We start from the raw sequence: 27,765 nt of genomic DNA, 5'->3' as shown, positions 1-27,765 counted from the left end.
TAAAAAGGGCAAATTCTTGCAAAACCTCTTCATTCCTAGCTTTTCCCAGAAACCCTGGAAATTTCTTCAGTAAATTTCTCCTGTGCAAATATTTGTTTTACTAAAACTGATCACTAAAAAATGAGCAAAAGTCAGTTTCTTTCCTGTTAATTGATGCTATTCTATGGAATCTGTTATTAATATCAGCCAGTTGCTGAGAAAGTGGACGCATTCAGTAGCTGACTTTGGCTGTTCACCATGAGTGCTTGCTTTGCCAAAAATAATGAGATCACTTTCCTAATTTCTTTTTAATGTGTTTACACAGCTTAAATATATTGCTGGCTCTATACATTATGTGGAACAGCAAATTTGCTTTCCAAGTCAAACTGAAGAAAACCATGAAATAATCATTTAGAATGAGCTCAGTGGATTTAAAGGAAAATATACTTGAATTGCCTGGCAAATTATGTATTAAGAAGAACAAACCAAGAGGAAAGAAAAACCCAATTCATAACATAAAGTATATTTGAATTGCCTGGCAAATTATTTATTAAGAAGAATAAATCAAGAGGAAAGAAAACTCTCACTTATACGATAAAGTTAAAAAAATACAATGCTGGGGCTGGGAATGTGGCTTAGTGGTAGAGTGCTTACCTAGCATGCATAAAACCCAGGGTTCAATTCCTCAGTACCACATAAACAGAAAAAGCCAGAATTGGTGCTATGGCTGGGTAGAGTGCTAGCCTTGAGCAAAAGAAGCTCAAGGACAATGTCCAGGCCCTGAGTTCAAGCCCTAGGATTAGCAAAACAAAACAAAACAAAAATACAATGCTGGGTTGGTTTTCATTTGTTTGTTTTTGTTTTCTGTCGGTCATGGGTCTTGAACTCAAGACCTGGGCACTGTCCCTGAGTTGTTTACTCAAGGCTAGTGCTCTACCACTTTGAGTCACAGTTCCAATTCCAGGTTTTAGATGGTTAATTGGAAATAAGAGTCTCTCAAACTTCCCTGCCCAGGCTGGCTTTGAACTGCGATCTTCAGATCTCAGACTCCTGAGTAGCTGGGATTACAGGTTTAAATTACTAGCACGTGGCTCAATGCTGTATTTTTATTATTTAAGATATCAGATTTTATGTTATGATTTTGAGCTAATGCTAAGATTCCTAAAAAGAAAAAAAAATAAAGTTGTCTTCATTCTCAGAAACAAGATAAAGGATAGCCCATCTTTCCTGACAGCTTCTTCCTGCACATCAGTAGAACATACATGGTGCTCATCTAAAAATATAAATGAGGGCTGGGAAGGTGGCTCAGTGGTAGAGCACTTGCCCTGCATGCTTGAGGCTCTGGGTTTGATTCCTCAACACCACATAAGCAAAAAGAAAAAAGCCGGAAGTGGCACTGTGGCTCAAGTGGTAGAGCGCTAGCCTTGAGCTGAAGAGCTGAGGGACAGCGGCCAGGCCCAGAGTTCAGGCCCCACTACTGGACCCCCAAAAAATAAATAAATAAATAAATAAAAATAAAAATATAAATGATGACATGCCTCCAAACAGCTTCCAATCACCCAAAGCAGTTGTTAATACCAAGTTGCACACGGAGGTCTCCTTGCTGCCCTCCCCCTTATGTGGGAATTTTTAAATGGACAGGCGATCCTGACTAAGGCCCAAACATCATCTCTTCTCCATCCTATCTCTCTCCTCCTCTGTCCCTCCTCTCATCTAGCATCAGAGGCTGGTTATTCAAAAAACTACAAGGTAGAGAGGTCAACTGGTTCATATTCTTGAATATGAGTTGACCTCAACTTTTTGTTAGGAAAGTGTGTTATCTAAATCTACAGATTTTTGCCACCAATTTTTTCATACATTCAATGCCATTCAAAGAATTTTTTAAAGGAAAATTATTTATAATCTTAGCTCCCCCTCCCCCAATGCAACCCTATTTTCATTCTGTTCCAGTTCTAAGCAGCAAGCTCTGTTGTAATCATGCCTCATGGGTTCTCTGAAGTGTTCTCTAATCATTAATAACTTAATTTCCAAAATATACCTTAACCCAAGTTGGAGGCTGGATTAGTGAAGGAAGCTGATTAGAGTCAGGAAGCAGGGTGAGCCTGTCTCTACCACATGGGGGGGGGGGGGGGTTTCCATCTTGTCTCTTCCAACCAGAGGGCACTGTAACAACACAGCTATAATTTTAGCACATACCTTGGCAAGACTTCTCATCGGTTAATAACTTAAATCCTTTTTTGCAGCCACAGTCAAAACTGCCCACTGTGTTTTTGCAGAAATGGTCACAACCTCCATTTCGGGTCTGGCACTCATCAATATCTGTAACAGGCAATACTGGTAAATCAAACAGCAATGATTGCTCTGCAACTCACAAAACTGAAATGCTTTTGCGCATACATTCATTGTTCTTTGAAATAAAAACAGACCCATAAAAGCATTTAAGAATGTTCACTGATGGTTCTTATATTCTACATTTTCTTATCTGGCTGAACCAGTTTTAAAAGACACGTGTCCCATGCAGTTAAGGACTCTTGACTTTTACCGATGACCTTGATAAGCACTAAGGAAACATGCTGGGAAAGAGTGGTGATATCCTGTTATAGTCTCATCCTGTATGCTCTCTCCAGATAAGATAGCTCCCATTAATATACTTTCTATTCTAGCTTAATGATTAAAGCTATAAGGTATTAGAGCATTTGTTGGCAAATCTCATCCTGATCAAATAGCCTCAATGTTTTCTCAATGATTCCTTATACTCAATCTTATCTTTTCTGTTTCATCTCATAACTGGTTATCTATTTTTTTATCATGCTAAAGAGCTAATCCTTTGTACTCATGCCCATGAAATACTAACAAGTCAGTGGGGTCTGTCTTCATCCAGTAAAAGTTAATGGTACAGTTATTCATTAAGGGTTCTGGATAATGATCTTGCCTGTTATTTACATAATAATCTGAAGGCTATTATTTATGATAGGTTGATAGTATCTCCTGCCAATGAATGTTTCCCTGCACTGACTTTTTCTAATAAGGCCAATGCCTGCAATGGATTATTTGATGCTTGTAGAGGCTGACCTTCTCAACAGTTAGTGTAATTGTGTTTGTTCTAATTAAGCTTACTCAATTATAACCGTCCACCAGCCCAGGGGGGAAAAAACTCCCATCAATATGAATCACAGGCAAATGTGGAGTCACTCAGAAGGGGCAGAGGGGAAGAGCTGCCTCTGCCCCACACATCAGCAGCATGGGGCTCCCACATCCTAAGCAGGTGAAAGGTACCTTTACATGTCTTCCCATCCAGCTGCAGTGTGAATCCAACGGGACAACTGCAGTGAACACCTGTTGAGGTATCCTTACAGGTACGATCACAGCCTCCATTGTTGACAGCACATGTTTCTGACAAGGAGGTAGAAAGGGCAGTCAGCTTCCTAGGGAAATGCTGACGCATCTGTTAATATTTGACAAAGTTCGTGAAAGCCAAGAAGCATGGTACTCATGGTCACACCCCAAGTCTCTGCCACCTGCAGCTGAGATACAGGGAGAGCAAATGAAGCTCCTCTCACACATCTGAATGGGTTATATTTCCAGAGGAAGCTGGTTACCGGGATCAGAAGGGGTAAAAATGTTTTCCAACTTACAGAACAGAATTACCACCCCCATACAGAAACAAGTTTAAATTTACTAATGGTTCATGTTAATCCACAGCAAGCAACCTGCTAAGTATGATCACATTTGGCAGGTTAGATTGAGTGTAGACAGGGCAAAGAAGTGTGCTCCTTTCTTAATCCTGAACCTTCTTCTTTCCGTCTGACTAATGAGCACGCTCAAGAGAGTAAAATTGTCCACCACAATCATTCTCTTGTTTCAGACTAATGACTTCTTCTTTGTAACATCCATTACTCAGAAGGTTATCTTTCTTGGACGCTAAAAAGACCTGTCATAAAGATGTCAAATATTCTGAAACTGGCATATCAACAGAGGAACAGCAACTCACATAGCAGAAGCTACATCTTAAGTGTCTACTGAGGAGCTATCAATAATTAGTAAAGAAAGCTCCCAGCAATTAGAAATATCAAGTTACCACAGAAAAAAAGATGAGGTGAGAAAGATTAGTTAAGAGCCTGTATAAGGAACAAATAAGGTTATCAATGGCTTGTGCCTGTAATCCTAGCTACTCAGGGGGATGGGATCTGAGGAAAATGGTTCAAAACCAGCCTGAGTAGGAAAGTCTGTGAGACTCTCATTTCCAATTAACCACCAAAAAGCCAGAAAGAGAGCTGTGGTTCAAGTGGTAGAATACTAGCTTTGAGTAAAAAAGCTCAGGGACAGTGCCCAGGCTATGAATTCAAGCCCAAGGACCAGCACAAGAAAGAAAAGAAAAGCCAAGACAAGAAATGAGAGAGAGGAAGAGAGAGAAAGAGACAGAACAGAAAGAGAGAGAGAAAGAAAAAAGAAAGAAAGAAGGAAAGAAAGGAAGGAAGGAAGGAAGAAGGGAGGGAGGGAAGAAGAAAGGGAGAGAAAAAGAAAGGGAGAAGGAGAGAGAAAGAGAAGGAAAGAGAAAGAGAAGGAAGTAGGGAAGGAAGGAAGTTCTTCCTAATTCTATGTAGCCACATGACTACCCCTTTCTTATTCTAGCTGCAGCAGAGAAATGTATACTCCGAAGAAGTTGGACTAGAGAGAGGCCAAGAATAGCAGAGCAGGAGAGGAGGCACAGTAATGTGAAAATCTGACCCCTGGCAAGAGGAATATCAAGTCTATAGCTTCGCAATGCTTCCATCTAAGCCTATGTCCTACCCAAGCAGAAGACTGATGGATGCCTTTCCAACTGAATGACCTGCCCAAGTGAGAAGACCTATAGATATTGGCACTTGAGGATCTCCAAGTGAAAGGCTAAGCCACTGCCCACTCACCCAAACATGAAGTTCACCAGACAATATATTACCCAATTGGCCCCTCACTATTAAGTATGAAAAATTAGGAATTATCTGGCTGGGTGCTGGTGGCTCATGCCTATAATCCTAGCTACTCAGGAGGCTGAGAGCTGAAGATTACAGTTCAAAGCTAGCTTGGCAGGAAAGTCCTTGAGACTCTTATCTCCAATTAACCATTAGAAAATCAGAAATGGCTCAAAGTGGTAGAGTGTTAGCCTTGAGCAAAAAGAGCTGGGGAACAGTGCTCAGGCCCTGAGTTCAAGCCCCACAACTGATTAAAAAAAGAAAATAATAATTATCTGGTATTTCAGGGAATCCCTTAATATGAAATATATACAACAAATCAAATAGGCAAAAAGAAACTAGGAGGAAGCAAAAATACTACAGAGACAAAGAGAAGTTAAAATCTTACAATTAATTTCCTTAGGAAGATAAGGAAACATAAAATAAGATCAGGTTTCTACAACAAAAGATCAAAATAAAATTCTTGAAAAATATGAAAGCATAATTTTTTAATCCTGCAGAAAGATTAGAAGAGAAAATGAAAAATGTCTTAGAATGTACATAGACCAAAAGCACAAAGGTAAAGGAGAAGAAAATTAGAGAATGAATTTAGTAGTTACAACCTCCAACTAACAGAAGTTCCAGATAAAAACAGAGAAAATAATAAAGGAAATTATCAAAGAACCAAGGAATTTGAATGCCCATCTTGAAAAGATCTACTGAGTACCCAGTGTGGAAACAATATCACAATAGTGGGTATTATTGTGAAATTTCAGATCACCAGGACAAAAAAAAAAAAGAAAGAAAAAAAAGTCCTAACAATTTCCAGAGGTTTTTCACAAAGAATAAAAATGAAAACAGTGTTAGGCATTGGTGGCTCACATCTGTAATCCTGACTACTCAGGAGGCTGAGATCTAAGGATTGCAGTTTGAAGCCAGCCCCGGCAAGAAAGTCTGTGAAACTCTTACCTCCAATTAAACACCAGAAGTCAGTAGTGGAGCTGTGGCTCAAGTGGTAGAGCACTTACCTTGAGCAAAAAATCTCAGGGACAATGTCTAAGCCCTGAGTTCCAGCCCCAGGACTGGCACATACACACACACACACACACACACACACACACACACACACACACACACACAATTGTAAATAGTAGAGCACTAACATCTAAACAAACTGAATATTCTTTTACAACTTTGAATTCTGAGTCAAATTCTCAATAAGGGGTAAAGGTAGAATATAAGGACATTTGGGGGCATGCAAAGCTTTTAGAAACCAGCATTATGTTCACCATGTAAAGTGACAAAGGACAAGACATGAGAACTTCCCTAACATAAGGCCCATGAGAACAGTTGAATCTAGAGAGGAGCTGTGGCCAGGAGTGAGGGCCTCCTAGAGCAGCAGCAAGTCTCAGAAGAGACCCATCAAAGAAGAAAAGTTGAGAAGTACCCTGCTAAATGTATTCAAGCACATTGGAAGGGTTTTAGAGAGCTCTGGCAGAGACTTGCAAAAGATGGTAAGAGGTACTTAAGAAAACTAAACAAAGAAAATGTTACTGCCATATTATGTAATACAAGGGTGAATCACATGTAATATTGATTAAATGGTGATGAAGCTATAGTAAGGGTATTGAGGAGAGGTGAGTGCACATATGCTGGGAAAAGGGGATCAGGAAGAGCTAAAACCAAGTCTTCCACGTGGGGAGTCAGAAGCTACTAAACAGATACATCAAGAAACAGTTGTGAAAGCTGGGTGCTAGTGGTTCACACTTACAATCCTATCTACTCAGAAGGCTGAGATCTGAGGATTGTGGTTGGAAGCTAGACCAGGTTGGAAAATCTGTGAGACTCTTTTTTTTTTTTTTTTTTTTTGGGGGGGGGGGGGGTCCGGTCGTGGGGCCTGAACTCTGGGCCTGGGCGCTGTCCCTCAGCCTTCAGCTCAAGGCTAGCGCTCTACCACTTGAGCCACAGAGCCACTTCCGGCTTTCTTCTTTTTGCTTATGTGGTGCTGAGGAATCAAACCCAGGGCCTCATGCATGCAAGGCAAGCGCTCTACCACTGAGCCATCTTCCCAGCCCCCTGTGAGACTCTTATCTACAATTAACCACCTAAAAAACTAAAGCAGAACCAGGCACCAGTGGCTTACATCTGTAATCCTAGCTACTTAGGAGGCTGAGATCTGAGGATCGCGGTTCAAAGCCAGCCAGGGCAGGAAAGGTCATGAGACTCTTATCTCCAATAAACCACTAGAAAACCACTAGCTCAGTGGTAGAGCACTCACCTTGAGCTAAAGAGTTGAAGGACAGTGCCAAGGCCCAGAGTTCAAGCCCCAAGACTACTACCACCACTACCAACAACAACAACAAAACTAAAGTAAAGCTGTGACTCAAAGGGGTAGAGCACTAGCCTTGAGCAAAAAAGTTGAGGCATAGTGCCCAGGCCCTCAATTCAAGCCCTACAACCAATAATAACAAAAACAACAAAGTTGTAAGCTAGAGGTATAGCTCAGTGGTAGAGCTGCTGTCTAGCAAGAATAAGGTTCTAAGTTTAAATCCCAGCATTGCCCAAAGAAAGAAAGTAATAGGTAGATGTACTTCATTTCTCAGAAATATGGAGGAGGGACAGTGAAAGAAATAACCAGTCGAGTTGAGAATTATGTCCTCTGGCAAATGGGATGAGGAAATGGAACATTATGAGCTAGGGAGATGATCTACTCCATTGTAAGCTAGGTGACTGTTTCTATAGTGTTCATATGTACAACTTTAAGACATGAAAAATGATAACTTTTGAAAAGGAGAATAAGACTTAGAAAGGTTATCTGCTTTGTGATCAATGGTTGCTCAGTATCTTACCTGACTAACCCAGAAGCTTTCCAAAGATGATTTCTATTCAGAATGAGCCAAAATCTCTCTAGAATAATGCATCAAAGGATTTGTTTGGTCCTACCCCCATAACCCCTGCCTTGGCTCTCCCATCTCCAGCTCAACTGTCAGGCCTGCTGGCCAGCCATGCCATGTCCCACAGCCAAGTGCCACTCTTCCCCATTCATCTCTATGATAACATTTGGCTGAGTCAGAAATGGAAGACCCAGCAAGTACAAAAATGGACATATCACCATGTTAAGCTGGAGGCTACCCAAAGTGCTTGTCATTACAGTGACTTAGAAAGAAAGGAACTGACATTCTCTGGCCACCCACCATGTCCCAGGCACTAAACTCTGGTACTTTTGCATATCATTATCTGTGAGTGTGTGTGTGTGTATGTGTGTGTGTGAATGCTAGTACTCTGGCCTTCCTTAGCTTTTTTGCTTAAAGCTAGCCACTCTACCACTTGAGCCACAATTCCATTTCTGGCTTTTGGGGATTTTTTTTTTTTTGGTCAGTCGTGGGGCTTGAACTCTGGTCCTGGGCCCTGTCCCTCAGCTCTTCAGCTCAAGGCGAGCACTCTACCACTTGAGCCACAGTGCCACTTCGGGTTTTTCTGGTGGTTTATTGGAGACAAGAAACTCACGGACTTTCCTGCCCCAGCTGGCATTGAACTGTGAGCCTCAGATTTCAGCCTCCTGAGCAGCTAGGATTATAGGTGTAAGCCACCAGCACCTGGCTTCGGGGATTTTTTTTAACAACTAATTTACTTAATTGTTATTGGAAAGGTGATATACAAAGGGATTAGAATTGTTGGTGGGAATGTAAACTTGTTCAACCACTTTGGAAAGCAGTATGGAGGTTCCTCAAAAGACTTCACATAGAACTCCCCTATGACCCAGCAATCCCACTTTTGGGCATTTACCCAAATGTTTACAAACAAGACCACACTAAAGCTACCAGCACAACTATGTTTATTGCAGCATTATTTACCATAGCTAAGATATGGAACCAACCCAGATGCCCCTCAGTAGATGAATGGATCAAGAAAATGTGGTATATATACACAATGGAATTCTATGCCTCCATCAGAAAGAATGACATTGCCCCATTTGTTAGGAAATGGAAAAACTTGGAAAAAATTATATTAAGTGAAGTAAGCCAGGCCCAAAGAAACATAGATCCCATGGTTTCCCTTATTTGCAATATCTAGTATATGTATGAGTCAAGCGGAAAAGGTCAGATAATGTGATGTTAGGAAAATGAACCCTTAAATATGTATTTTAATGTTTTTTTTCTTTCATGCATGTGTTTCTAACGCATTTATAAGATTATTTCTTTGTTGTTTTGTATGTCCCTCCCCCACAGTGTAACCCCCACTTTCACTATATTTGATGTCAGTATAACTTGTGGAGGAGATGGGGAAAAACAAGTCGTTTAAGGATTCAGGTGGACCTGTTGCAACAATGAGAAGTACAAACTGTCATGTCAAAAACTTTACAATGTCGGTGTAGGGGGGGAGGGGGGGAAGGATTGGGTGGGGGGGAGGGGGGAGGCTGGGAAGGGAGGTGAAGGGTAAACAAAGGAGGAGGCTGCAATGCTTGGTAAGAAATGTATGCATTATCCTGCCCATGTAATTGTAACCCCTCTGTACAGTATGTTCTCAAATAAAATAAAATTAAAAAAAAACAACAAAGGGATTAGAATTACATCAGTCAGGTAATGAGTACATTTCCTTTTGTATAGTGTCTTCTGTTCCCTCACTCTCTCTCCCTCCCTCCTTCCTGTCTCTACCTACAATTTGTATCATTCACTTTCATCAGTGTCCAGTGAGCTCCACTGCTACACTTTTTCACCCTTTTCCCCTCGAGCTCTGTAGTTAATTGGAGATGAGTCTCATGAAATTTCTGCCCAGGCTAGCTTTAAACTGTGATCCTCAGATCCCTGCCTCCTGAGTAACTAAGATTACAGATGTGAGCCACTGGTGCCTGGTTATATGTCATTAACTTTAATTGAGCATCCTGATAATCCTAAGAGGTAGATTTTTTTTTTTATTTTATGGTGCTAGTCCTAGGGCTTGAACTCCAGGGCTAGGTGCTGTCCTTGAGCTCTTTTTTGCTCAAGGCTAGCACTCTACCAGTTGAGCCATAGGTCTACTTCTAGCTTTTTTAATTAGAGATATGAGTCTCACATTTTCCTGTCAGGGCTGGCTTAGAACCACAATCCTCAGATCTCAGCCTTCTGAGTAGCTAGAATTACAGGTTTGAGCCACTGGAGCCCCACTGACATAGAATTTTTTTTTGTAAGTCATGGGGCTTGAACTCTGGGCCTGGGGGCTGTCCCTGAGCTCTTCCGCTCAAGGACAATGTTCTACCACTTGAGCCACAGTACCACATTTGGTTTTCTGGTGGTTAATTGGGGATAAGAGTCTCATGGCCTTTCCTGCCCTGGCTGGCTTTGAACCGCAATCCTCAGATCTCAGCCTCAGATCCTCAGACATGAGCCACCAGTGCCCGGCCTGATTTAGATTTTATTACACCCATTTTCCCCTGATTATTCTGACAGCAGAGGTAGCAGTCTTGCACAGTACTGGGCTTCTTGGCTGGCAACAAAGCAACAGCAGTGGGTAAAGAAAACACCTGCTCTGCTTCCAAGGAACTGTTCATCCCAGTTCAGCTGGCCTTAGGATATGTGGTCCCCAAGCTCAGGCCTGATATAGTGATCTGGGGAGGGAAAGGGACAATGTCAGGGGCCACGGAGGGGAGAGAAGGTGCCTACCCATGAGCAGTCGCCGTTTCACCCGCTTATCACCATCTGCCACTGATGTGGCATTGCTTTCTGTCACCTCTGGGGCAGTGTCCTCTCGTTCTGCAAGAGAATCAAAAGATCTCAGGTCTCAGTTGAACAAGTCAGACTATTCATCGCCCACATAACCCTTTCTGCCAAAATCCCAGATTTAAAACAATGTTAAGATATGTGACTCTGTTCACTCAACAAAAATATATCATAATGAAGCTCTGCAAGAAACAGTACATTAACGGCAGCAAATACTTGTAAACATTAAATACAGAAACTTCGGGAGTATATTGCAAAGAGACACGAGGGAATGCACGTTTAACATTCACTCCACTACCCTTAGTTCAGGACAAAAAGAAGGTAGGCCTAGAAACCTCTATAATAGAGTTAGCAAATAGCTTGCCACAAAAGGCAGGGCATCCCAACAGGAATACATAGCTGTTGACTGTTGACTACAGAGGCTGCTGTGTCATCCCAATCAGTAAGCCTTAACCTTCTTGTCACCCTGGCCCTTTGGGACATATTGTCTCCATCTCCAGAATACCAGCATGTCAGACTAAGCAAGAAGAAACCTCTATCCCCAAACTAGGGCCCTTGCACTGCAATATGTAAAGCAGCACAGGGCCTGTTTGGGAGCTGAGACACCAGCAACCCCAGTATCCGGGGCTGAGCACCATGAGGGTTAGGTTTAAGATTAGGGTTTGAATTAAGGGTGGGCAGGCTGGGGCAGAGCCTCACCCAGAGTGAGGGTCACTACTCACCAAGGCAGCTCCTTCCATCTGTGTGCAACTTATACCCCGGATGACAGCTACACTCAGGGCCTTCAGCTGTGTCTTCACAGGAGTGCTGACACCCGCCGTTTCCATGGTTACAGGTCACTGAGTACAACATGAATCAATATATAAAGCATCAAGGTTTCCACAACCAGGGCTATGTTCCAGGAGGAACTGTGATTTTTCATTCTGAAAGTATTTGAGTGCCTAGAAGATACCAGGTACTATGCATACTAGATAGAAGCTGCACCCAAACCCTGACCATGTCTGTGTAAGCAGACAGCCATACTATACACAGCAGAGATTTAAGCAATGTTATACAGGAGTATAGAGACAGGAAAAGTGGAGAGTGAGGAAGATTCTCATGATTTAGGAGAGATTCAGATTCTAGACTCCTTTGCTCTATCTGGAGAAATTTCCATTAGCACAACTTTGGAAAATTCTATAGTACTTCATGTCTAGAATAAATGGAGAATATTTCATTTGCATGCACATGCACACACACACACACACACACACACACACAGAGGATTTTTCTCACCAGATTCCATCTGGATTTGTTAAAAAAGGGAAGTTAAGGGCTGGGAAGGTGGCTCAGTGGTAGAGCGCTTGCCTTGCATGCATGAGGCCCTGGGTTCTATTCCTCAGCACCACATAAGTAGAAAATAAAAAGCCGGAAGTGGCGCTGTGGCTCAAGTGGTAGAGCTCTAGCCTTGAGCTGAAGAGCTGAGGGACAGCGCCCAGGCCCAGAGTTCAGGCTCCACGACCAGACCAAAAAAAAAAGGGGGGGGGGAGTTAACCAGAGGAACAGCTAATGCAACATTAACCAATAATTATGAAAACTATGTGTGAATTCATTGATGAAAGGCCAAAAAAATAAATTTAAAAAGCCAACTATAAAACTATCTACTCATCAAACTGCTAACAGAATTACCTCTGGCAAAGGAAGTAGAAAGGGGAGATTACATGTTTTCTTTACATACTTCCGAGTGTTTGAATTCTTACATAAGCCTTTGTAATTTTTCTAATTTGAAAGAACTAATTACATAGTTGCAATGTGAGAAAGGAGCTGTTCTGTGATTATACCTATGTAAAAGTTGTTTATATGCATGAATGGCAACTAAATAGGAATGTGAAAAAAATCAGAATAGCTGGTTATGTGATATGATTCACCTTTGTTTTTCTTTTTAATTCTTCAATTATGACAACAAGATTATTTAAGCAATAATATCTTTAAAACATTCCATTTTCTAAACAAAAATAATAACCTGTGCCAGGCACTGGAGGCTCATGCCTGCAATCCTAGCTCCTCAGAAGACTGAATATGAGAATCATGGCTTGAAACCAGCCCAGGGAAGAAAAGTCTGGGAGACTCTTACCTCTAGTTAATCACCAAAAATCTGGACATAGAGCTGTTGCTCAAATGGTAGAGCACTATCCTTGAGGGAAAAAAAGGTAAGGAACAGTGCCCAGGCCCTGAGTTTAAGTCCCAGTACCAGAACAAAAATCAAAAATAATCATAACTTATAAATATTCTACCTCTAGCAACTGGCACCTGGAAAACTAAAGTTCTAAAAGTCTTGCTCTACAAGTCAGTCTTAGGAAAGCCTGGGCTCTCCTTTCAAGGTCTGAAGGCAGAAGAAGTATCTGTGCTCTGCTTAGCCCTATTGAAACTCTGGGAGACAGTCTCACTTGGAAAGGAGGAGTTCCAGCACAGTGTAGGAGTGAGTGTCAGGCCTTGGCTTTAGGAAGAGATCCTAAAGGGAAATCCTCTGGTATAAATGTGTGTTTAGAAAAACCATTCATTGCCAGTGGTTTCTTGTTACCCATTGGGTTTTTGTTACCACTGTTGTGTGGCAGCTAAGTGAATTCTGTGTATACCTCCATTCAGTCATTCATTGAGCAAGCAGACATTGAGCAGCAGACAGAGAGGCAAAGATAAAGTTCCTGACATGGAACTTCTCATAGAAGCACTTTCAGCCAGGCACCTGTAATACTAGCTACTCGGGAGGCTGAGATCGGAGGATCATGGTTCAAAGCCAGCCTGGGCAGGAAAGGCCGTGAGACTTTTATCTCCAATAAACCACTCAGAAAACCGAAAGTGGTGCTATGGCTCAAGTGATAGACACTGGCCTTGATCTGAAGAGCTGAGGGACAGCGCCCAGGCCCAGAGTTCAAGCCCCACGACCAACCAAAAAAAAAAGAATCAGACTTTCAGTTACACAATCTACCTCAGAGTGTCATCCATGACTAAGGGATAAACTGTGTTAGGGGCCAAAACACCAAGCGGCTGCCCCATTTGAGGCCACAAAGAGGTTTCTGAGGCAGTGCAGTGTTGTGATGAGGCAGTTAGAGTTTGGCATGGCCTAGGGTAGAATACTGGTTGCTACTTTCTCCCAATGTGATCGTGTTGCTTTGCTTTTTCCACCATTTTCTTAGCTGAAAATTAGAATAAGGATACTTAGCTCACAGGATGGTGTTTATAAGAACTAAAGGGGACATGGTACATCTTGAGACAAGCCTTTGGCACATAATAAATGCTTCAGAAAAGGCAGCTATAACCCTTATCATCATTAGCTAGAAGGCTAAGTAAAGGTCACCAAGCTAAGAAAGCAGGAAAGGCTCCGAAGCATGGAAAGGCTCCCAAGCAAGGACATGGGGTGCTCCCCAAAGACAAGGAATTCAGTGTTTGGGGAAAAGAGGGAAGATAGGCTTAGAAAAGAAGCAGAGATAAGGCAGCCAAGTACCTATGATTTCCAGATGAAGAAATTAGATTCTACTCAGAGATAAGTAAATTTTATCTTCGCAGTATTCATGTACTACTCCTGAATTACATTTCCTTCTAATTGGTTCCTTTTAAAATGTTTAATTACTGGGCAAGGTATGTAGCTCAATGCTAGAACAAGTATATAGCATGTGCAAGACTCTAAGTTTAAGCCCCAGCACTGATAAATAGAAAGTATCAATGAATATTATTATACAAATTATTGTACAATGCATATTATGGTACTGTGATATTTCTGTACACGCATATGTCATCCTTTGATGGCATTCCACCCTCTCCACTATCCACTCTTCTCCCCCCATTTCCCTACCCCCACTTAATTCCTTTTAAAACATCTCCCTGCAGCAGCAAAGTAAGCACTGGGTGGAGGACAGTTCTCATGCCAGATGCCTTCTCTGAGGCCACTGCTGTGCCCTGTGGTGGTGTTTCTGTGGAAGGCAGTCCCTGGGGTATGCTGTCCCCAGTGCAACTGAGCACCAGTCTATACTTACAGATGCAGTCTCTCTGGTTCTTAGCCAGCTCAAAACCAGGTCTACACTCGCAGGCAACACTGCCCTTTGGGGCCTCCTTGCAGATGTGACTACAGCCGTGATCCTTATTCATGCAGCTCAGGCCCTCTGCAAAACAGCAGCATGCAGCAGATGACCAGGCTGCAGTCAGAATCCTGAGCTGCAGGGGAGCTGCCAACAGGAGGGTAGGGCACACATCTGTCCTATTAGGTCCCCATCAGCTTCATGTTTTAAAAGAACATGTCATTAAATTGAGATAGGTTAATTAACAGAGACAAGAAATATTTCTTGTATCACTCAAAAGTTATGATGCCTCAACTATCCCAAAGAGTAGAGAGCCTTCCCAATACATGGGAGCTCTATGCTTGCTATGGGATCAGAGTCTGCTGGTCCCAGAAGCAGGGGTCCAAGACTTTTGTGTTTTCCATATCTTTATTCATTCACTGCTCAAGAATCTAAAGAGAAAAGGAGAATCCCTCTAAGCAAATTTACCAAGAGAAGGATGGCGATTCCCAACCTTTTCACATTATCTTCTCTTGAAGGTCTTTTTCCAAAAACTGTCAACGTTCTCTTCACCTCTACCCTACCCATACTTTGAAGGTGAGTACAACATCTTTCTCACCACCCTGACACCTTCATCATTACTTGGGCAGGGCAGTGTACACCATCTAAATATTCTCAGAGCAGACAAAACCAAAGTGGAATGCTCATTTTGAGAGCCTGGGTGCCCATGAATAGGAACAAAGCCAGGCTGAGACTGATGGGCTTGTGTCAAGCCTACACCTATTACACGGGTGAAAACACACAGCTCCTTCATCGGCTCTGAGATCTCTGAAGGTTTTTTAAAAAATCAGTGGCTTGAGCTTTCCTCAGAATCAGTTATTATGATCCCCTATATTGAAGGATGCTTAATAAATAATATTTTATAATGCCTGCTGGCATCCTCTTCTTGTAACCATTTTTAGAGTACCAACTATGGATTTTAATGTATTTTATCACAATTCCCTAAAAACTTAATACATGAAGATGGAAGATGTCTCACGCACACTCTATGGGTTGTTATATTTGAAGAACTAACATCCTGGTACAGAAGGGATCACCCTTAAAAACTGCAATACTCTGGTAGCTCACACTAACATGAATTTGCCAAGCAGTCAGGTTGAATCATAGCAGAAAATCACAGAATAAAACTTCCAGACCACACTTAAATTCTTGGATTTTGGTTTTAGCTCCAGACAAATATGTTCATTTTAAATACTCTTCAGGGGATCCAAGAATGTCTGAATTGTAGAAAATTTAGAAAACACAGCTTGCAGGAACTGGTATTTGCCTCTGTCTAAGGAGCCTGGGTCTCTAAGCAGTATAGAGGCTGATGGGTGGGGGTAAAGCCCTGAGCCAGGGATCTGGAATACAAAGCTAACAGAGAATGTGAATCTCTACAAGCTGTTCAGTGAGTGGGTAAGGTCCACAGTGGGAGGTTCAAACAGTGACTTTACCTACAAGTCCCCTCCTCTCTCTCCAGCCATGGGAAAAGAAGGCCAGAGTTACTTCCCATAGAGCTTAGAGCAACCAGAAGGAGAGATTCCCTGAGATTCAGGTCACCCTCTGCCACTAGCAACTTAAGTCATTTCCACCTCTGTTCTGCCTGCTTCAGAAAAGACTTTGGTATACACCAGAGTCCAGAGAACCAGGGAGGAAATGAGACCTAACCACCACTTTATCAAGAGCCACACCTAGCAGAAGATAAGAAATCTGGGTAATTAGAGCTGTTACACATGACTCTTGGTCCCCTAAATGCTGAGAATGAACACATTTGTCATGATTACAGCCATCAAACCAGCTGACCTCTGGTGGCTTCTCTGATACTTCTTATATGCAAGCACGCATGCTAATTTAGGGGTAAGGGATGAGCCATCAGTCTCAGAAAATAATCTTCCCTGAAGAAATCCTCAAAAAGTCACCAAAACCATGATAAACACTGAATCTACGAATTTTCGATTAAATAGTAGAACTTAAAATGATCCCAAGCTTAAGTAATAGGAATGAATACAAAGCACATGCTTTAAAAAAAAAAAAAAACATAATAGTCTAGCACTTAGGTCACTTGTGCAAAAAACAAAGCAAAACAAAAGAACATGCAGATGCATCCCCAAAGAAATACCATTACCACCATGTGGCTCTGTGGCTGTAAAAGGGCAGAGAATTATTAAAAGGATGACATTCAGTTAAAAATAACGATTGGCCACCTGCCCTAATGTCTCTTCTTTCCAAGACTGTAACAAAATAAAAGGAATTAAAAAAAAAAAAGATATGACCTCAAAGCAAAGAGAATGAAAGGGAGGCCATTCGAAGGGTTTTCTGCCATTTGCAGAGGACTGCATGTACATAGTGACACAGTTGAAAGAAACCACAGCACAGGGAGCCCAGCTGAGGGAGGATGGGGGTCCTCCCTCCTCCCTCAGCCCAAAGACTTGAGTTCAAAAGTGCAAAACATAGAGAAGGGCCAGAACTAGCTCAGGGCTGAAGAAAGAGCAACACGTGGCCAGTTTCCCCCCCCCACCCTCGCCCACAGAGCCAGGGACAGGCCTACCAGGGCTGTGGTTTTCAGCACCCTCTGGAAAAACTTTGGCAGATCCTCCATCCTATTTCTCCAGAAACATCTAGTCAAGTTTGAAATGTACTCTATTTAAAGAATTAGATCAGAGAGTGCAAACACTTGCAAGCACCTAGCAGCACCCCAGGTGAGGAAAAATGAAGTTTCTCAGCAGCAGGGTCTGGATTTGTCCCCTGGCCTCCAGACTTTCCAGATACCCCACTTCCCTGCTGAAGTCATTCTGTGAGCGTGGAAGGGGAGGGCAGCTCACAGATGCAGCTCCGTCCACGGCCCATCCCCCACAGCCCAGGTACCTTCCAAGCGGTGAATGCACGTGTGCTGATTGTCACTCAGGAAAAAGCCCTCCTTGCAGCGACACTCATAGCTCCCCATGACATTGACACAGGTGTGCTGGCAGCCACCATTGTTCTCCAAGCACTCGTCCACGTCTGGAGGGAGAAGAGGATTCGTTTGTACAGCTAGTGTAAACACCCTGACTAACCCTGAAACTGGGACCCCTGCTAAACCTTTCCACCACCCACCCCAACTTTCAGGCCCTTGAATGACAAAAAAAAAAAAATCTCTAAATCAAAGTCCTTTGGCAGAGGTACAAGACTATCAGTTCAGTAACACGGATGGACCACCTTCACTTTACAAAGCACAGTGTGAGCTGGCCAAGATACAACCACCCCCTCCATGAGCATGCCCTACACAAGAGGAAAAGAGACAATATCCTAATGATTGTGAGATGAGGTGAAAGGTGGGGGATAGGAAGTCACATCTGACTGCACGATATCAGCATAGATTTCTGGGAAAGCTGATAAAAGATAGAGTTCTTCAAGTATAAAACAGGGGAGGTGAGCTAGCAGGCAGAGGGGTGAGCACAAGCTCTCTCATAGAAGCGGGGAGCATACTCAGATAGCAGTGAGTCATCTCATTTGGCTGGAGCAGAGGGAACACGAAGGAAAAGTCAGGAGACATACAGCTGGAAAGATAGACTGAAGTCACACTTGGGGATCTTTGAGTTCCAGGCAAAGAATCCCTTCTTAATTTGGGAGGCAGCTGGGAAACACTGTAAGCAGAGTTGATATATTCAGGCCCTCACTTTGGGAAAGTCAGGGCACAGGGAAAGGGAAGAGGGAAAGCCTGAGAGCCCAGCTGCACATATGTACCTGAAACAGCCCCACAATCAGGACTGGCCTGGTGCCGCACAGATTGGCTGGTAAGGTTTGCCAGGAAGGCAGACTTCTATCGAAATCTAAGTGTGGACAGGGCCCATGTCATGTTTCATGGTTCCTAAGAAGATGGAAAGTTGACATTGAGACCTTCTAGAAAAAGAAATGCAGGGTAGACCATGTTGATACAGAAGCGGGGAGGAGAGGTGATGGCCCCTTCCCCCCAAGGCTGACATCCTGCAATTCAAGGCTGGGAACAGCCAACAAAGAGAAACGAGAGGGCAGGGGAGCAGCATAAACGGCTTTTAAAGCCATTTACTTGGCAGATGCCATAAGAAATGGAAGCTAGGAAGTGGTGCTGTGGCTCAAGTGGTAGAGCTCTAGCTTGGAGCATAGAGAAGCTCAGGGAAATAGCCCAGTCCCTAAGTTTAAAAAAAAAAAAAAAAAAAAGTGGATGTCATAGGAATTGGAGGCATGGCTCAAGTGGTAGAGCATTAGCCATGAGCAAGAAAAGCTTAAGTGTTCCTTGAAGTCCTGAGTCCAAACCCCAGGATTGGCACAAAAGTAAAATAAGAGAGTAGTGGCTGCAGATGAAAGAGACAAAAACATGAATGTGGGGAAGCAGAGAAAGGAGATGGCCAGAGGTAGAATTCGGGAAAAGCATCAGGGGTACAGAGGAGGTAGGGAAGACAACAGGAGTCCCAGAGTCCCGAGGCAGGAGCTGTCAGAAAGGCAAGGATGGAGGAAAGCTCTCCTGACCAGCTCTTGCCACCCAAGCTAAGCTGGCTTAGTGGGTCTTGCTTCCAGTATGGCTGTGATACCACAAGTTATGATGTGCACAGCTGTACTGATGATACACACTTCACCTTGCCATCTCCACTAGATGACAAACTTCTTGTGAACAGGAATTTTTCTTGTAATTTGCAAATCTCCAGAACACAGCAGATCCTCATGATCTGGTCAAGGCATGAATAAACAAGCAGGAGAATGTAGATCACCAGAAACAAAGAAGAAACTTCCAGAAGAGTCTCAGATCTCACAAAGGCTTAAGGAGATTTTTTTTAAAGCAATTGATTTTCTCTAACCTAATTTCTCACGTGCTATCACTAGCTCCTGGGTGTATCTATAACCAGAAAAATCACATTTAAATATCTGTTATCTGGTTTCAAGTCTCAGATCTTACAGGCATTCATCCTCCCACACTACGGAGCAGATGTTTGCCTAAACTGATGGGACTCCAGCCATCCCCTACAGCCTAACAAACTCACCTTTGTCTATGCCAAAGGGCGAAGGAAGAGCGTTCCAGTGGGTGCTCTGTCTGCACCTGGCCTAGATGTTGTTCCATTGGGAAGACACAAGGTGAGCAGGAAAGATCTGTTTCCCTGAATGCCACATCCTAGACCAGTTGTGAGTCACAACATCCATGCCCCTCATGTAACTTATGTCTTTTCTCCAGAGCAATCAGTAATATGTGTGTTTGTGTGCATGCACACACATACAGGTATAAGTGATCCCCTGTCCTGGGGCTTAACTGAATTCAGAGCCTGGGCACCATCACTGAGCTTTTCTGCTCAAGGCTAGTACTCTACCACTTGAGCCAGAGCTCTATTTCCAGATTTTTGGTGGTTAATTGGAAATTATTATGGACTTTTCTGCCCAGGCTGGCTTTGAACCACAATCCTCAGATCTCAGCCTCCTGAGCAATTAGGATTACAGGCATGAGTCACTAACACCCAGCTAGCAATATGTATCAGACACATAAGCTGCGTGACAGACACACCATGATCGATTAAATTGAGTAAATATAATAGTGTGTGTTCACATCCACAGACCTGTATCACCAGACTAGTGACTTTCTCTAGATCCCAAAACAAGGATTTTCAGCCCTGTCAACATTCGTTCTGGTGCCTGGAGGCCTCCTCCAGAGCTATGGATATAACTAGGCTTGGGTGAGGCCAACTATGTTTGTTGAAACCTCAGGTGATTCTCATGTGTGGCTGGCGTTGAGAATCACAGCTACAAAGCCAAATGGCTGTGATGACCTCTCAGACCCTCCATAAGCAGGAACCAAGCCAGTGGGGTGGGCTATGTGGAAATGCTGCTTTGGTTTCCCAGTTCTGCAGGCATTCAGAACCTCGGAGCACCCTAGGTATAGTGCCAGAACTGAATGGTGTTTGTATTTCATATTCTTGTTGAGCTACTTGGGGATAATATGAGGCTAGGGGACCAGCCAGTTAGAGACACAGGAAGCTGCCACCTCTGAGGAGCTTCTTTCCTGCCACAGAAGGTGCCAGCCCTTCCAGTCTGAATAGCTAGTCCTGCTTTTCCAAATGGACTTCATCTTCTCATGCCTTCCTTTTAAGAAATACATACAGGCATGCACAGTGATTGCTCAGGGTCTCTGCAAGGCAACTTTTTGCCACTGAATCCACCAAGAGGCCCCAAGGAGGGAAGACAGAGATATCATGCTGAAATGTCTGTGCTATCCATTATAAGGCAAGAAAAGGATCTAGACTTCTGGATTTCTGAGGAGGTCCTTACTCACAAAACCCAACCAGGCCTGGCTCACACTTTCCCCCAGACTGTGGATCACGTGCCACTGTGGTGACCCCTCTACTGTCAGATATGAATCCTCAAAACACCACTGCTGACAAACAAAAGGGAAATTTCCCCTGAAATTGGAAATCAAAACAAAACAATAATAACAAGTAACCATGTCACACAACTCCCAAGAAATTGTCTGAATTTAATTCATCGCCATTTGTGTGTGTGTGTGTGTGTGTGTGTGTGCGTGCGTGCGCACACGCGCGTGCGCTGCTCCTGGGGCTTAAACTCAGAGCCTGGACGATGTCCCTGAGCTTTTGTGCTCAAGGCTGGTGCTCTACCACTTGAACCACAGTCCCACCTCTGACTTTTTAGTGGATAATTGGAGATGAGTCTCACTAATTTTCCTGCCAAGACTGGAGTAGCTAGGATTACAGGCATGAGCCATTAGCACCCAGCTCATCGCCATTTATTTCATCTCTCAAGATTATCTCTTAGGATTGGGAATGTGGCTTAGTGGTAGAGTGCTTCCCTGACACCCATGAAGCCCTGGGTTCAATTCCTCAGTAACACATAAACAGAAAAAGCAGGCTGGGAATCTGGCTTAGTAGTAGAGTGCTTGCCTAGCATGCATGAAGCCCTGGATCTGATTCTTCAGTACCACATAAATAGAAAAAGCTGGAAGTAACATGTGACTCAAGTGGTGGAATGCTAGCCTTGAACAAAAGAAACTCGGGGACAGTGCCCAGGCCCTGAGTCAAAGCCCTAGGACTGGCAAAAACACATAATCAAACCAACAAAGCCAGAAGTTGGCTCTGTGGCTCTAGTGGTAGAGTGTTATCCTTAAGCTGAAGAGCTTAGGACAGCACCCAGGCCCAGAGTTCAAGCCCCACAACCGACAAAAGAAAAAAAAAAAGATTGTCCTTTTGTGTGTGTGTGTGTGTGTGTGTGTGTGTGTGTGTGTGTGTGTGTGTTTTATGGTCCGATTGCATAGCAAGTCTGAAGAGGGGGTTGTTGCTCCCCTACCCATGAATCAAAGCCTATTGACAGCTGCAAGCTTGAGAGGCCACATTATCTGTGCATCCACAACATGACCTCTCTTAGAAAACCCAGATAAGAAAGGACAGCATTATACCAGGGAGGAGCTCCAGGTGATAATGAAGTGGGCAGAAGGTCACAAAGGGTTGAGTCCCAAGTGGAAACACTTCCCTCCCCCATTCCACAGCCCAACCACTTGGATCACAAGTTCTGTCTGGACTTTTCTAGGGCCTTTCATGCTGATATCAAGCATTTGATTAAGTGGCCATTCCCATCACACCAAGTTGGCCAAGTAGACATCAGCAGATCAACCAGCCACATGCAGGGTCATGAGCATCAAAGGACCCTGATACCGTGTGTCCCCCATAATGTCCCTCCTGTATTACAGATAACACTAGCCTGTTACACATGCCACTAACTCTAGCTACTTGGGAGGACATACTAGGAAGTCGAGTTCAAAGGTCATCCAGTGAAAGGCAGCAAAACTCTCTCTCTCTCTCTCTCTCTCTCTCCCTCTCTCTCCCTCCCTCTCTCTCTCTCTCTCTCTCTCTCTCTCTCTCTCATGGGTTTGAACTCTGGGCCTGGGTGCTGTCCCTCAGCTTTCAGCTCAAGGCTAGCACCCTACCACTTGAGCCATAGTACCACTTCCGGCTTTTTCCTGCTTATGTGGTACTGAGGAATCAAACCCAGGGCCTCATGCATGTGAGGCAAGCACTCTACCACTGAGCCAACTTCCCAGCCATCAAAACTCTCAACAAAACTCTCAACAACTGTTGGGTGGCAGTGGGGTGGGGGAAGTTTAAATACCAGATCACTTGCCTAGCATACACAAGGCCCTAGGTTCAATCCCCTACATTGAGAATGAGAGAAAGAAAGGAAAGAAGGAAGGAAGGAGGAAAGGAAGGCAGGAAAGGAAAGAGGGAAGAGGAAGGATGGAGGGAAAGAGAGGGGGAAAGGAGGGGAAGGAGGGAGAAAGGAGAGAGGGGAGAAGGGAGGGAGAGAGAGAAAAAGAAAGAGATACCTGCTTCTTTCAGGTATGCTTCATCCTCTAAGACTATCCAACACTCAACCCTTGCCAGCTGCTTACTATTTCTAAGCTCTGTTTGATTCCTCACATAAGGAATTAATGAAAATAATTCTCCTCACGGTCTCTAATTCAGGGACGGGAACTCCAACTCTAACAGATGTTTCTGTTTCTGTGGAATCCAGGAGGATATTCATGGAAAGTTTCTGTTTGATTTTCTTTTTCAAGAAAGAAGAGGGGGATCAATCTGGCTATGACCCAAGCATAAATCTTGAGGCTTTAAGACAAGAAGTTCTATCTGATTTCAGAATAAAGACACCGATAGCATTAAACAAATGGTTATAACTCAAGACCCTTTCAAACACAAGACCTAATATCTAAATAGTGAAAAGTTAATGCTAGAAATTCAAGAAATAGTAGATGATTGGTGATGTTCATCCTTCTCCTTACACTGATGAAGGATTTATGTAAATTCTAGTTTCCCTATCTGGTAATCTGATTTCTTTTTGTTAGATTTTTGAGACAGAATCTCTGTATAACTCAAGTTAGCCTCAAACATATGATCCTTCTGCCTCAGCTTTCTGAGTGGTCCAGGAGTAGTCTGCCCTAGCCAGAGTAGTTTGAGTGCCAGGGAGCCAAAATCTTAAGTCCTCTTGTCTTCTTCATAAGATTACATCAAAAATGGGTGACACTGACCAACATGCATTGTATTCATAAACAGCTTTGTTAAATGGCAACTACTTAAAGAATAAAATTTAAGCCAGGTGCCAGTGGCTCATGTCTATAATCCTAGCTACTCAGGAGGCTGAGATCTGAGGATCGCAGTTCAAAGCCAGCCCAGGCAGGAAAGTCTATGAGACTCTTATCTCCAATTAACCACCAGAGGAAGTGGTGCTATAGCTCAAGTGGTAGAGCGCTCATTTTGAACTGAAGAACTGAGGGACAGAGCCCAGGCCCAGAGTTCAAGCCCCACGATTGACAAAAAAAAAAAAAACACCAGAAAAACCAGAAGTGGTGCTGTGGCTCAAGTGGTAGAGTGCTCACCTTGAGCTGAAGAGCTGAGGGACAGCACCTAGGCCCAAAGTTCAAGCCCCACAACTGACAAAAAAAAAAAAATTCACCAAAGGAAATAAAGAGGTAGGTATGCTAGGGAATGGGTAAAGAAAGTATTATTTCCAAATGTTTCTCTTACCCAGACAGTTATGACCATCATGAGCCAACATGAAACCATCAAAGCAAGTGCAGCGGTAATTGCCAGGAATATTCAAGCAATCGTGGACACAGCCTCCGTTGAATTCATTTTCACATTCATCAATGTCTGAGAACAGAACAGAGGTAAACCAGAAGATGGTTACTATTTCTTTGGGAGATACATGCATTTGCCTTTTAGCCAGCTGTCCACACCTCAGAATGCACCTCAAAAGAGGAAACAAATATACAAAAGGATATTCATGGCTGGATTGTTTGAAATTACAAACTACTGGAAACAACCTAAAATCCTCTACATAGAAAAGTAGTTGAATAGATGTAAGATATATACTTGATGGAGTACTATGCAGTTGTAAAAAAAAATAGAATGAGAAAAGTCTTTATAAACTGATGTAGAGCAATTCACTTATGGGACAAAGTATCATATGAAAAATACCATAATGTGCAAAAAAAAATCTGTAGTATGTTGTATAAAGGATATGAAAACACACTAATTCAGCATGTTTTTTCCAGAACTTGACAAACTATAATTTATAGGGGAATACAAATTACTCAGAAGAGCCAAAATAATTTGGGGGGGACATACTTGGAGAAATTTAACTTACTAGAAAGCCGTACTTACCAAGAGAGTGGGCAGGGTAATAAAGACACATATAGATGAATGAACCAGAACTGAGAGTGCAGAAATAAGCCTTTTGTTTATTTTGTTTTGTTTTCTTGCAGTGCTGGGGATTGAATCCCAGGCCTTGCACATGCTAGGCAAGCACTCTACTCTGAGCTCTTAAACCTTTTATTTATGGTCACTTGCTTTTAGACAAAAGTGCTAGGGCAATTCATTGGAAGAAATAATAGTCTTTTCAACAAATGATGCTGGGATAATTGAATATCTGTATTCAATAAGATGACTTTAGCCCTAGACCAGAGTCCTAAATAGAAGAGCTAAAACTAGAAAGTTTTTAAGAAAAAAATATAATAGAGAAGTCTCTGAGACCTTGGTAAAGATTTTTTTATTACAATACCAAACACACAATCCATAAATTTAATGTGCTTTATCAAAATTTAGAACATTTAGACTTCAAGAGACATCATTAAGAAAACAAAGATAAGCCACTGATTGGCAGAAAATATTTGCAAGTCATATACCTTATAAAGGACTTACAAGGAACTCTTAGAATTCAAAACTAAGAAGATAAACAATTTGATTTTAAAGTGGACAAGAGATTTACATAGTTTACCAAAAGTACTATGCAAATGACTAATGAGCACAAGGAGAAAATGCTCAACATCATTAGTCGTTAGGGAAATTCTAATAAATATTACAATGAGCAGGGTGCTAGTGGCTCAAGCCTGTAATCCTAGCTACTCAGGAGTCTGAGAACTGAGGATTGTGATTCAAAGCCGGCTGGTGCAGGAAGTTCCATGAGACTCTTATCTCCAACAAACTACTTGGAAAAAAAATGCAAGTGGTACTGTGGCTCAGTAGAGTACTGTGCTTGAACACCAAAGCTCAGAAACAGCACCCAGGCCCTGGCTTCAAGCCCCAGGACTGGCAAAAAATTATATATATATGTACATATATATATATATATATATATACATATAGATAGATACCTTTCATAATCATTAGAATTATAATAAAGACAGACAATAACCAATGAGTATAAATGAGGACCTCATACATTGTTCATGGGAATGAAAAAATGATGCAGTTGCTTTGGGGAAAGAATTGGTCATTTTCTTTTGTTTTTTGGTGCACAGTTCAGTATTATTAAATCATTCATGATTGTGTGCAATCATCATCACAGTTTATCCCCTGAACTCTTCATCTTGTAAAACTGAAATGCTTTCTTACCTGATAAATAGTACAATTTTTTATTTTACCCTCTCCAGTCCCTTAGCAACAAGCATTCTACTTCCCCTCCCTTTAATTTTGACTAAAAATTATATGGTATATACACTTACTATATTTTTGTGACTGGCTTATTTGACTTAGCAAGATCTCTTTAAGATTCATTAATATTGTAGCATATGCTCAGATTTCCTTTTTTGTTTGTGGTTATGAGAGACAGTACTAGGGTTTGAACTCAGAGGCTTATACTTGCTAGGCAAATACTCTATTATTTGAGCTATGCATCCCCACACACAAGTCTTTTTAGTTTGTTTTTCAGATAATCTTGAGCTTGTACCCACCCAGCCTGGGGCCTTGATCTTCCTGCCTCTACCTCCTAAGTAGTTAGGTTTATAGGCATGCACCTTTCCAGTTCCCCCAGATTTTCTTCTCTTTGAAGGATGAGTATTATTCCATTATCCATACTTGCAACATCTTGCTTACCTATTTATCCATTAGATGGATACTTCAGTTACCTTCCCTTTTGGCTGTTGTGTTACAAATCAGGGTTTAAAAATATCTCAAGAGTGGGGGCTGGGAAGGTGGCTCAGTGGTAGAGTGCTTGCCTTGCATGCATGAGTCTCTGGGTTCGACTACTCAGCACCACATAAGCAAAAAGAAAAAAGCCGGAAGTGGCGCTGTGGCTCAAGTGGTAGAGCGCTAGCTTTGAGCTGAAGAGCTGAGGGACAGCGCCCAGGCCCAGAGTTCAGACTCCATGACTGGACCCAAAAAAAAAAAAAAAAAAAATATATATATATATATATATATATATATATATATATATATATATATATCTCAAGAGTGAAATGGATTGGAATACAGTGTAAACATGTATGGAGATGTAATCCCACCCTGTATAACTAATACAAACCAATAAAAAATTACAAAAACAAATCTCATCAAAACTCTCCTGCCAATTCTTTTGAGGTAGATACCAAGAAGTAGAATTGCTGGACCATATTGAAATGGTTTTTATTTATCTTATTTTTTGGTGGTACTAGGGTCTGAACTCAGGATCTTGTACTGGCTAGGAAAGCCCTCTACTACCTGAGCCACATCCCCAGCCCTTTTTGCTTTATTCTTTAGGTAGAGTCCCAAACTTTTGCTCAGGGATGGCCTTAGACCCTTCTGTTTAGCTGGGATTACACTTGTTTACCATCACACTTGCTTGTTTGCCCTGCAGAATCTATCTAACTCTGGACTGTGTCCAGGCCCTGAGTTTAAGCTCCAGTGCTGACATTCCTTTTTTCTTTTTTGTCAGTTGTGGGACTTGAACTCTGGGCCTGGGCACTGTCCCTCAGCTTTCAGCTCAAGGCTAGTGCTCTACCACTTGAGCCACAGCGCCATGTCTGGCTTTCTGGTCGTTTATTGGAGATAAAAGTCTCACGGACTTTCCTTGCTTGGGCTGGCTTTTTGAACCATGATCCTCAGATCTCAGTCTCCTGAGTAGCTAGGATTACAGGCGTGAGCCACCCGTGCCTGACAGTACTGACATATTTTGTGAAGGAATCTAAATGCAAAATATCACATATTATTAGGTTACATGTATCTGAAATATCCAGAACAGATGAAAAAAATATATATAGGAAGTAGATTCCTGGTTACCTGGGGCTAAGAATGAAACTTAGGCTTTGCATGTGCATGGGGGATCTTATTGAGA

The 27,765-nt window shown here is 42.5% G+C and overlaps 1 protein-coding gene across 1 annotated transcript in view; it reads right to left on the bottom strand.

Moving 5' to 3' along the window:
* Scube2 (signal peptide, CUB domain and EGF like domain containing 2) overlaps positions 1–27,765 on the bottom strand; it is a 75,822-nt gene that overhangs the window by 38,242 nt on the left and 9,815 nt on the right. The window contains exons 3-9 of the mRNA XM_042691758.1: positions 24,201–24,326; positions 17,542–17,676; positions 14,617–14,742; positions 11,329–11,445; positions 10,550–10,639; positions 3,256–3,372; positions 2,176–2,298 (exon numbers count right to left, since the gene is read on the bottom strand). Coding sequence (XP_042547692.1) covers positions 2,176–2,298; positions 3,256–3,372; positions 10,550–10,639; positions 11,329–11,445; positions 14,617–14,742; positions 17,542–17,676; positions 24,201–24,326 — 834 coding nt within the window. The remainder of the gene's footprint in view (positions 1–2,175; positions 2,299–3,255; positions 3,373–10,549; positions 10,640–11,328; positions 11,446–14,616; positions 14,743–17,541; positions 17,677–24,200; positions 24,327–27,765) is intronic.

This window comes from Dipodomys spectabilis, unplaced genomic scaffold, assembly GCF_019054845.1.
Source record: "Dipodomys spectabilis isolate Male_0828 unplaced genomic scaffold, ASM1905484v1 ptg000145l, whole genome shotgun sequence".
Classification (NCBI taxonomy): Eukaryota; Metazoa; Chordata; class Mammalia; order Rodentia; family Heteromyidae; genus Dipodomys; species Dipodomys spectabilis.
The sequence above is the reverse complement of the archived record's forward strand: the minus strand, read 5'-3'. Positions and strand labels throughout refer to the sequence as shown.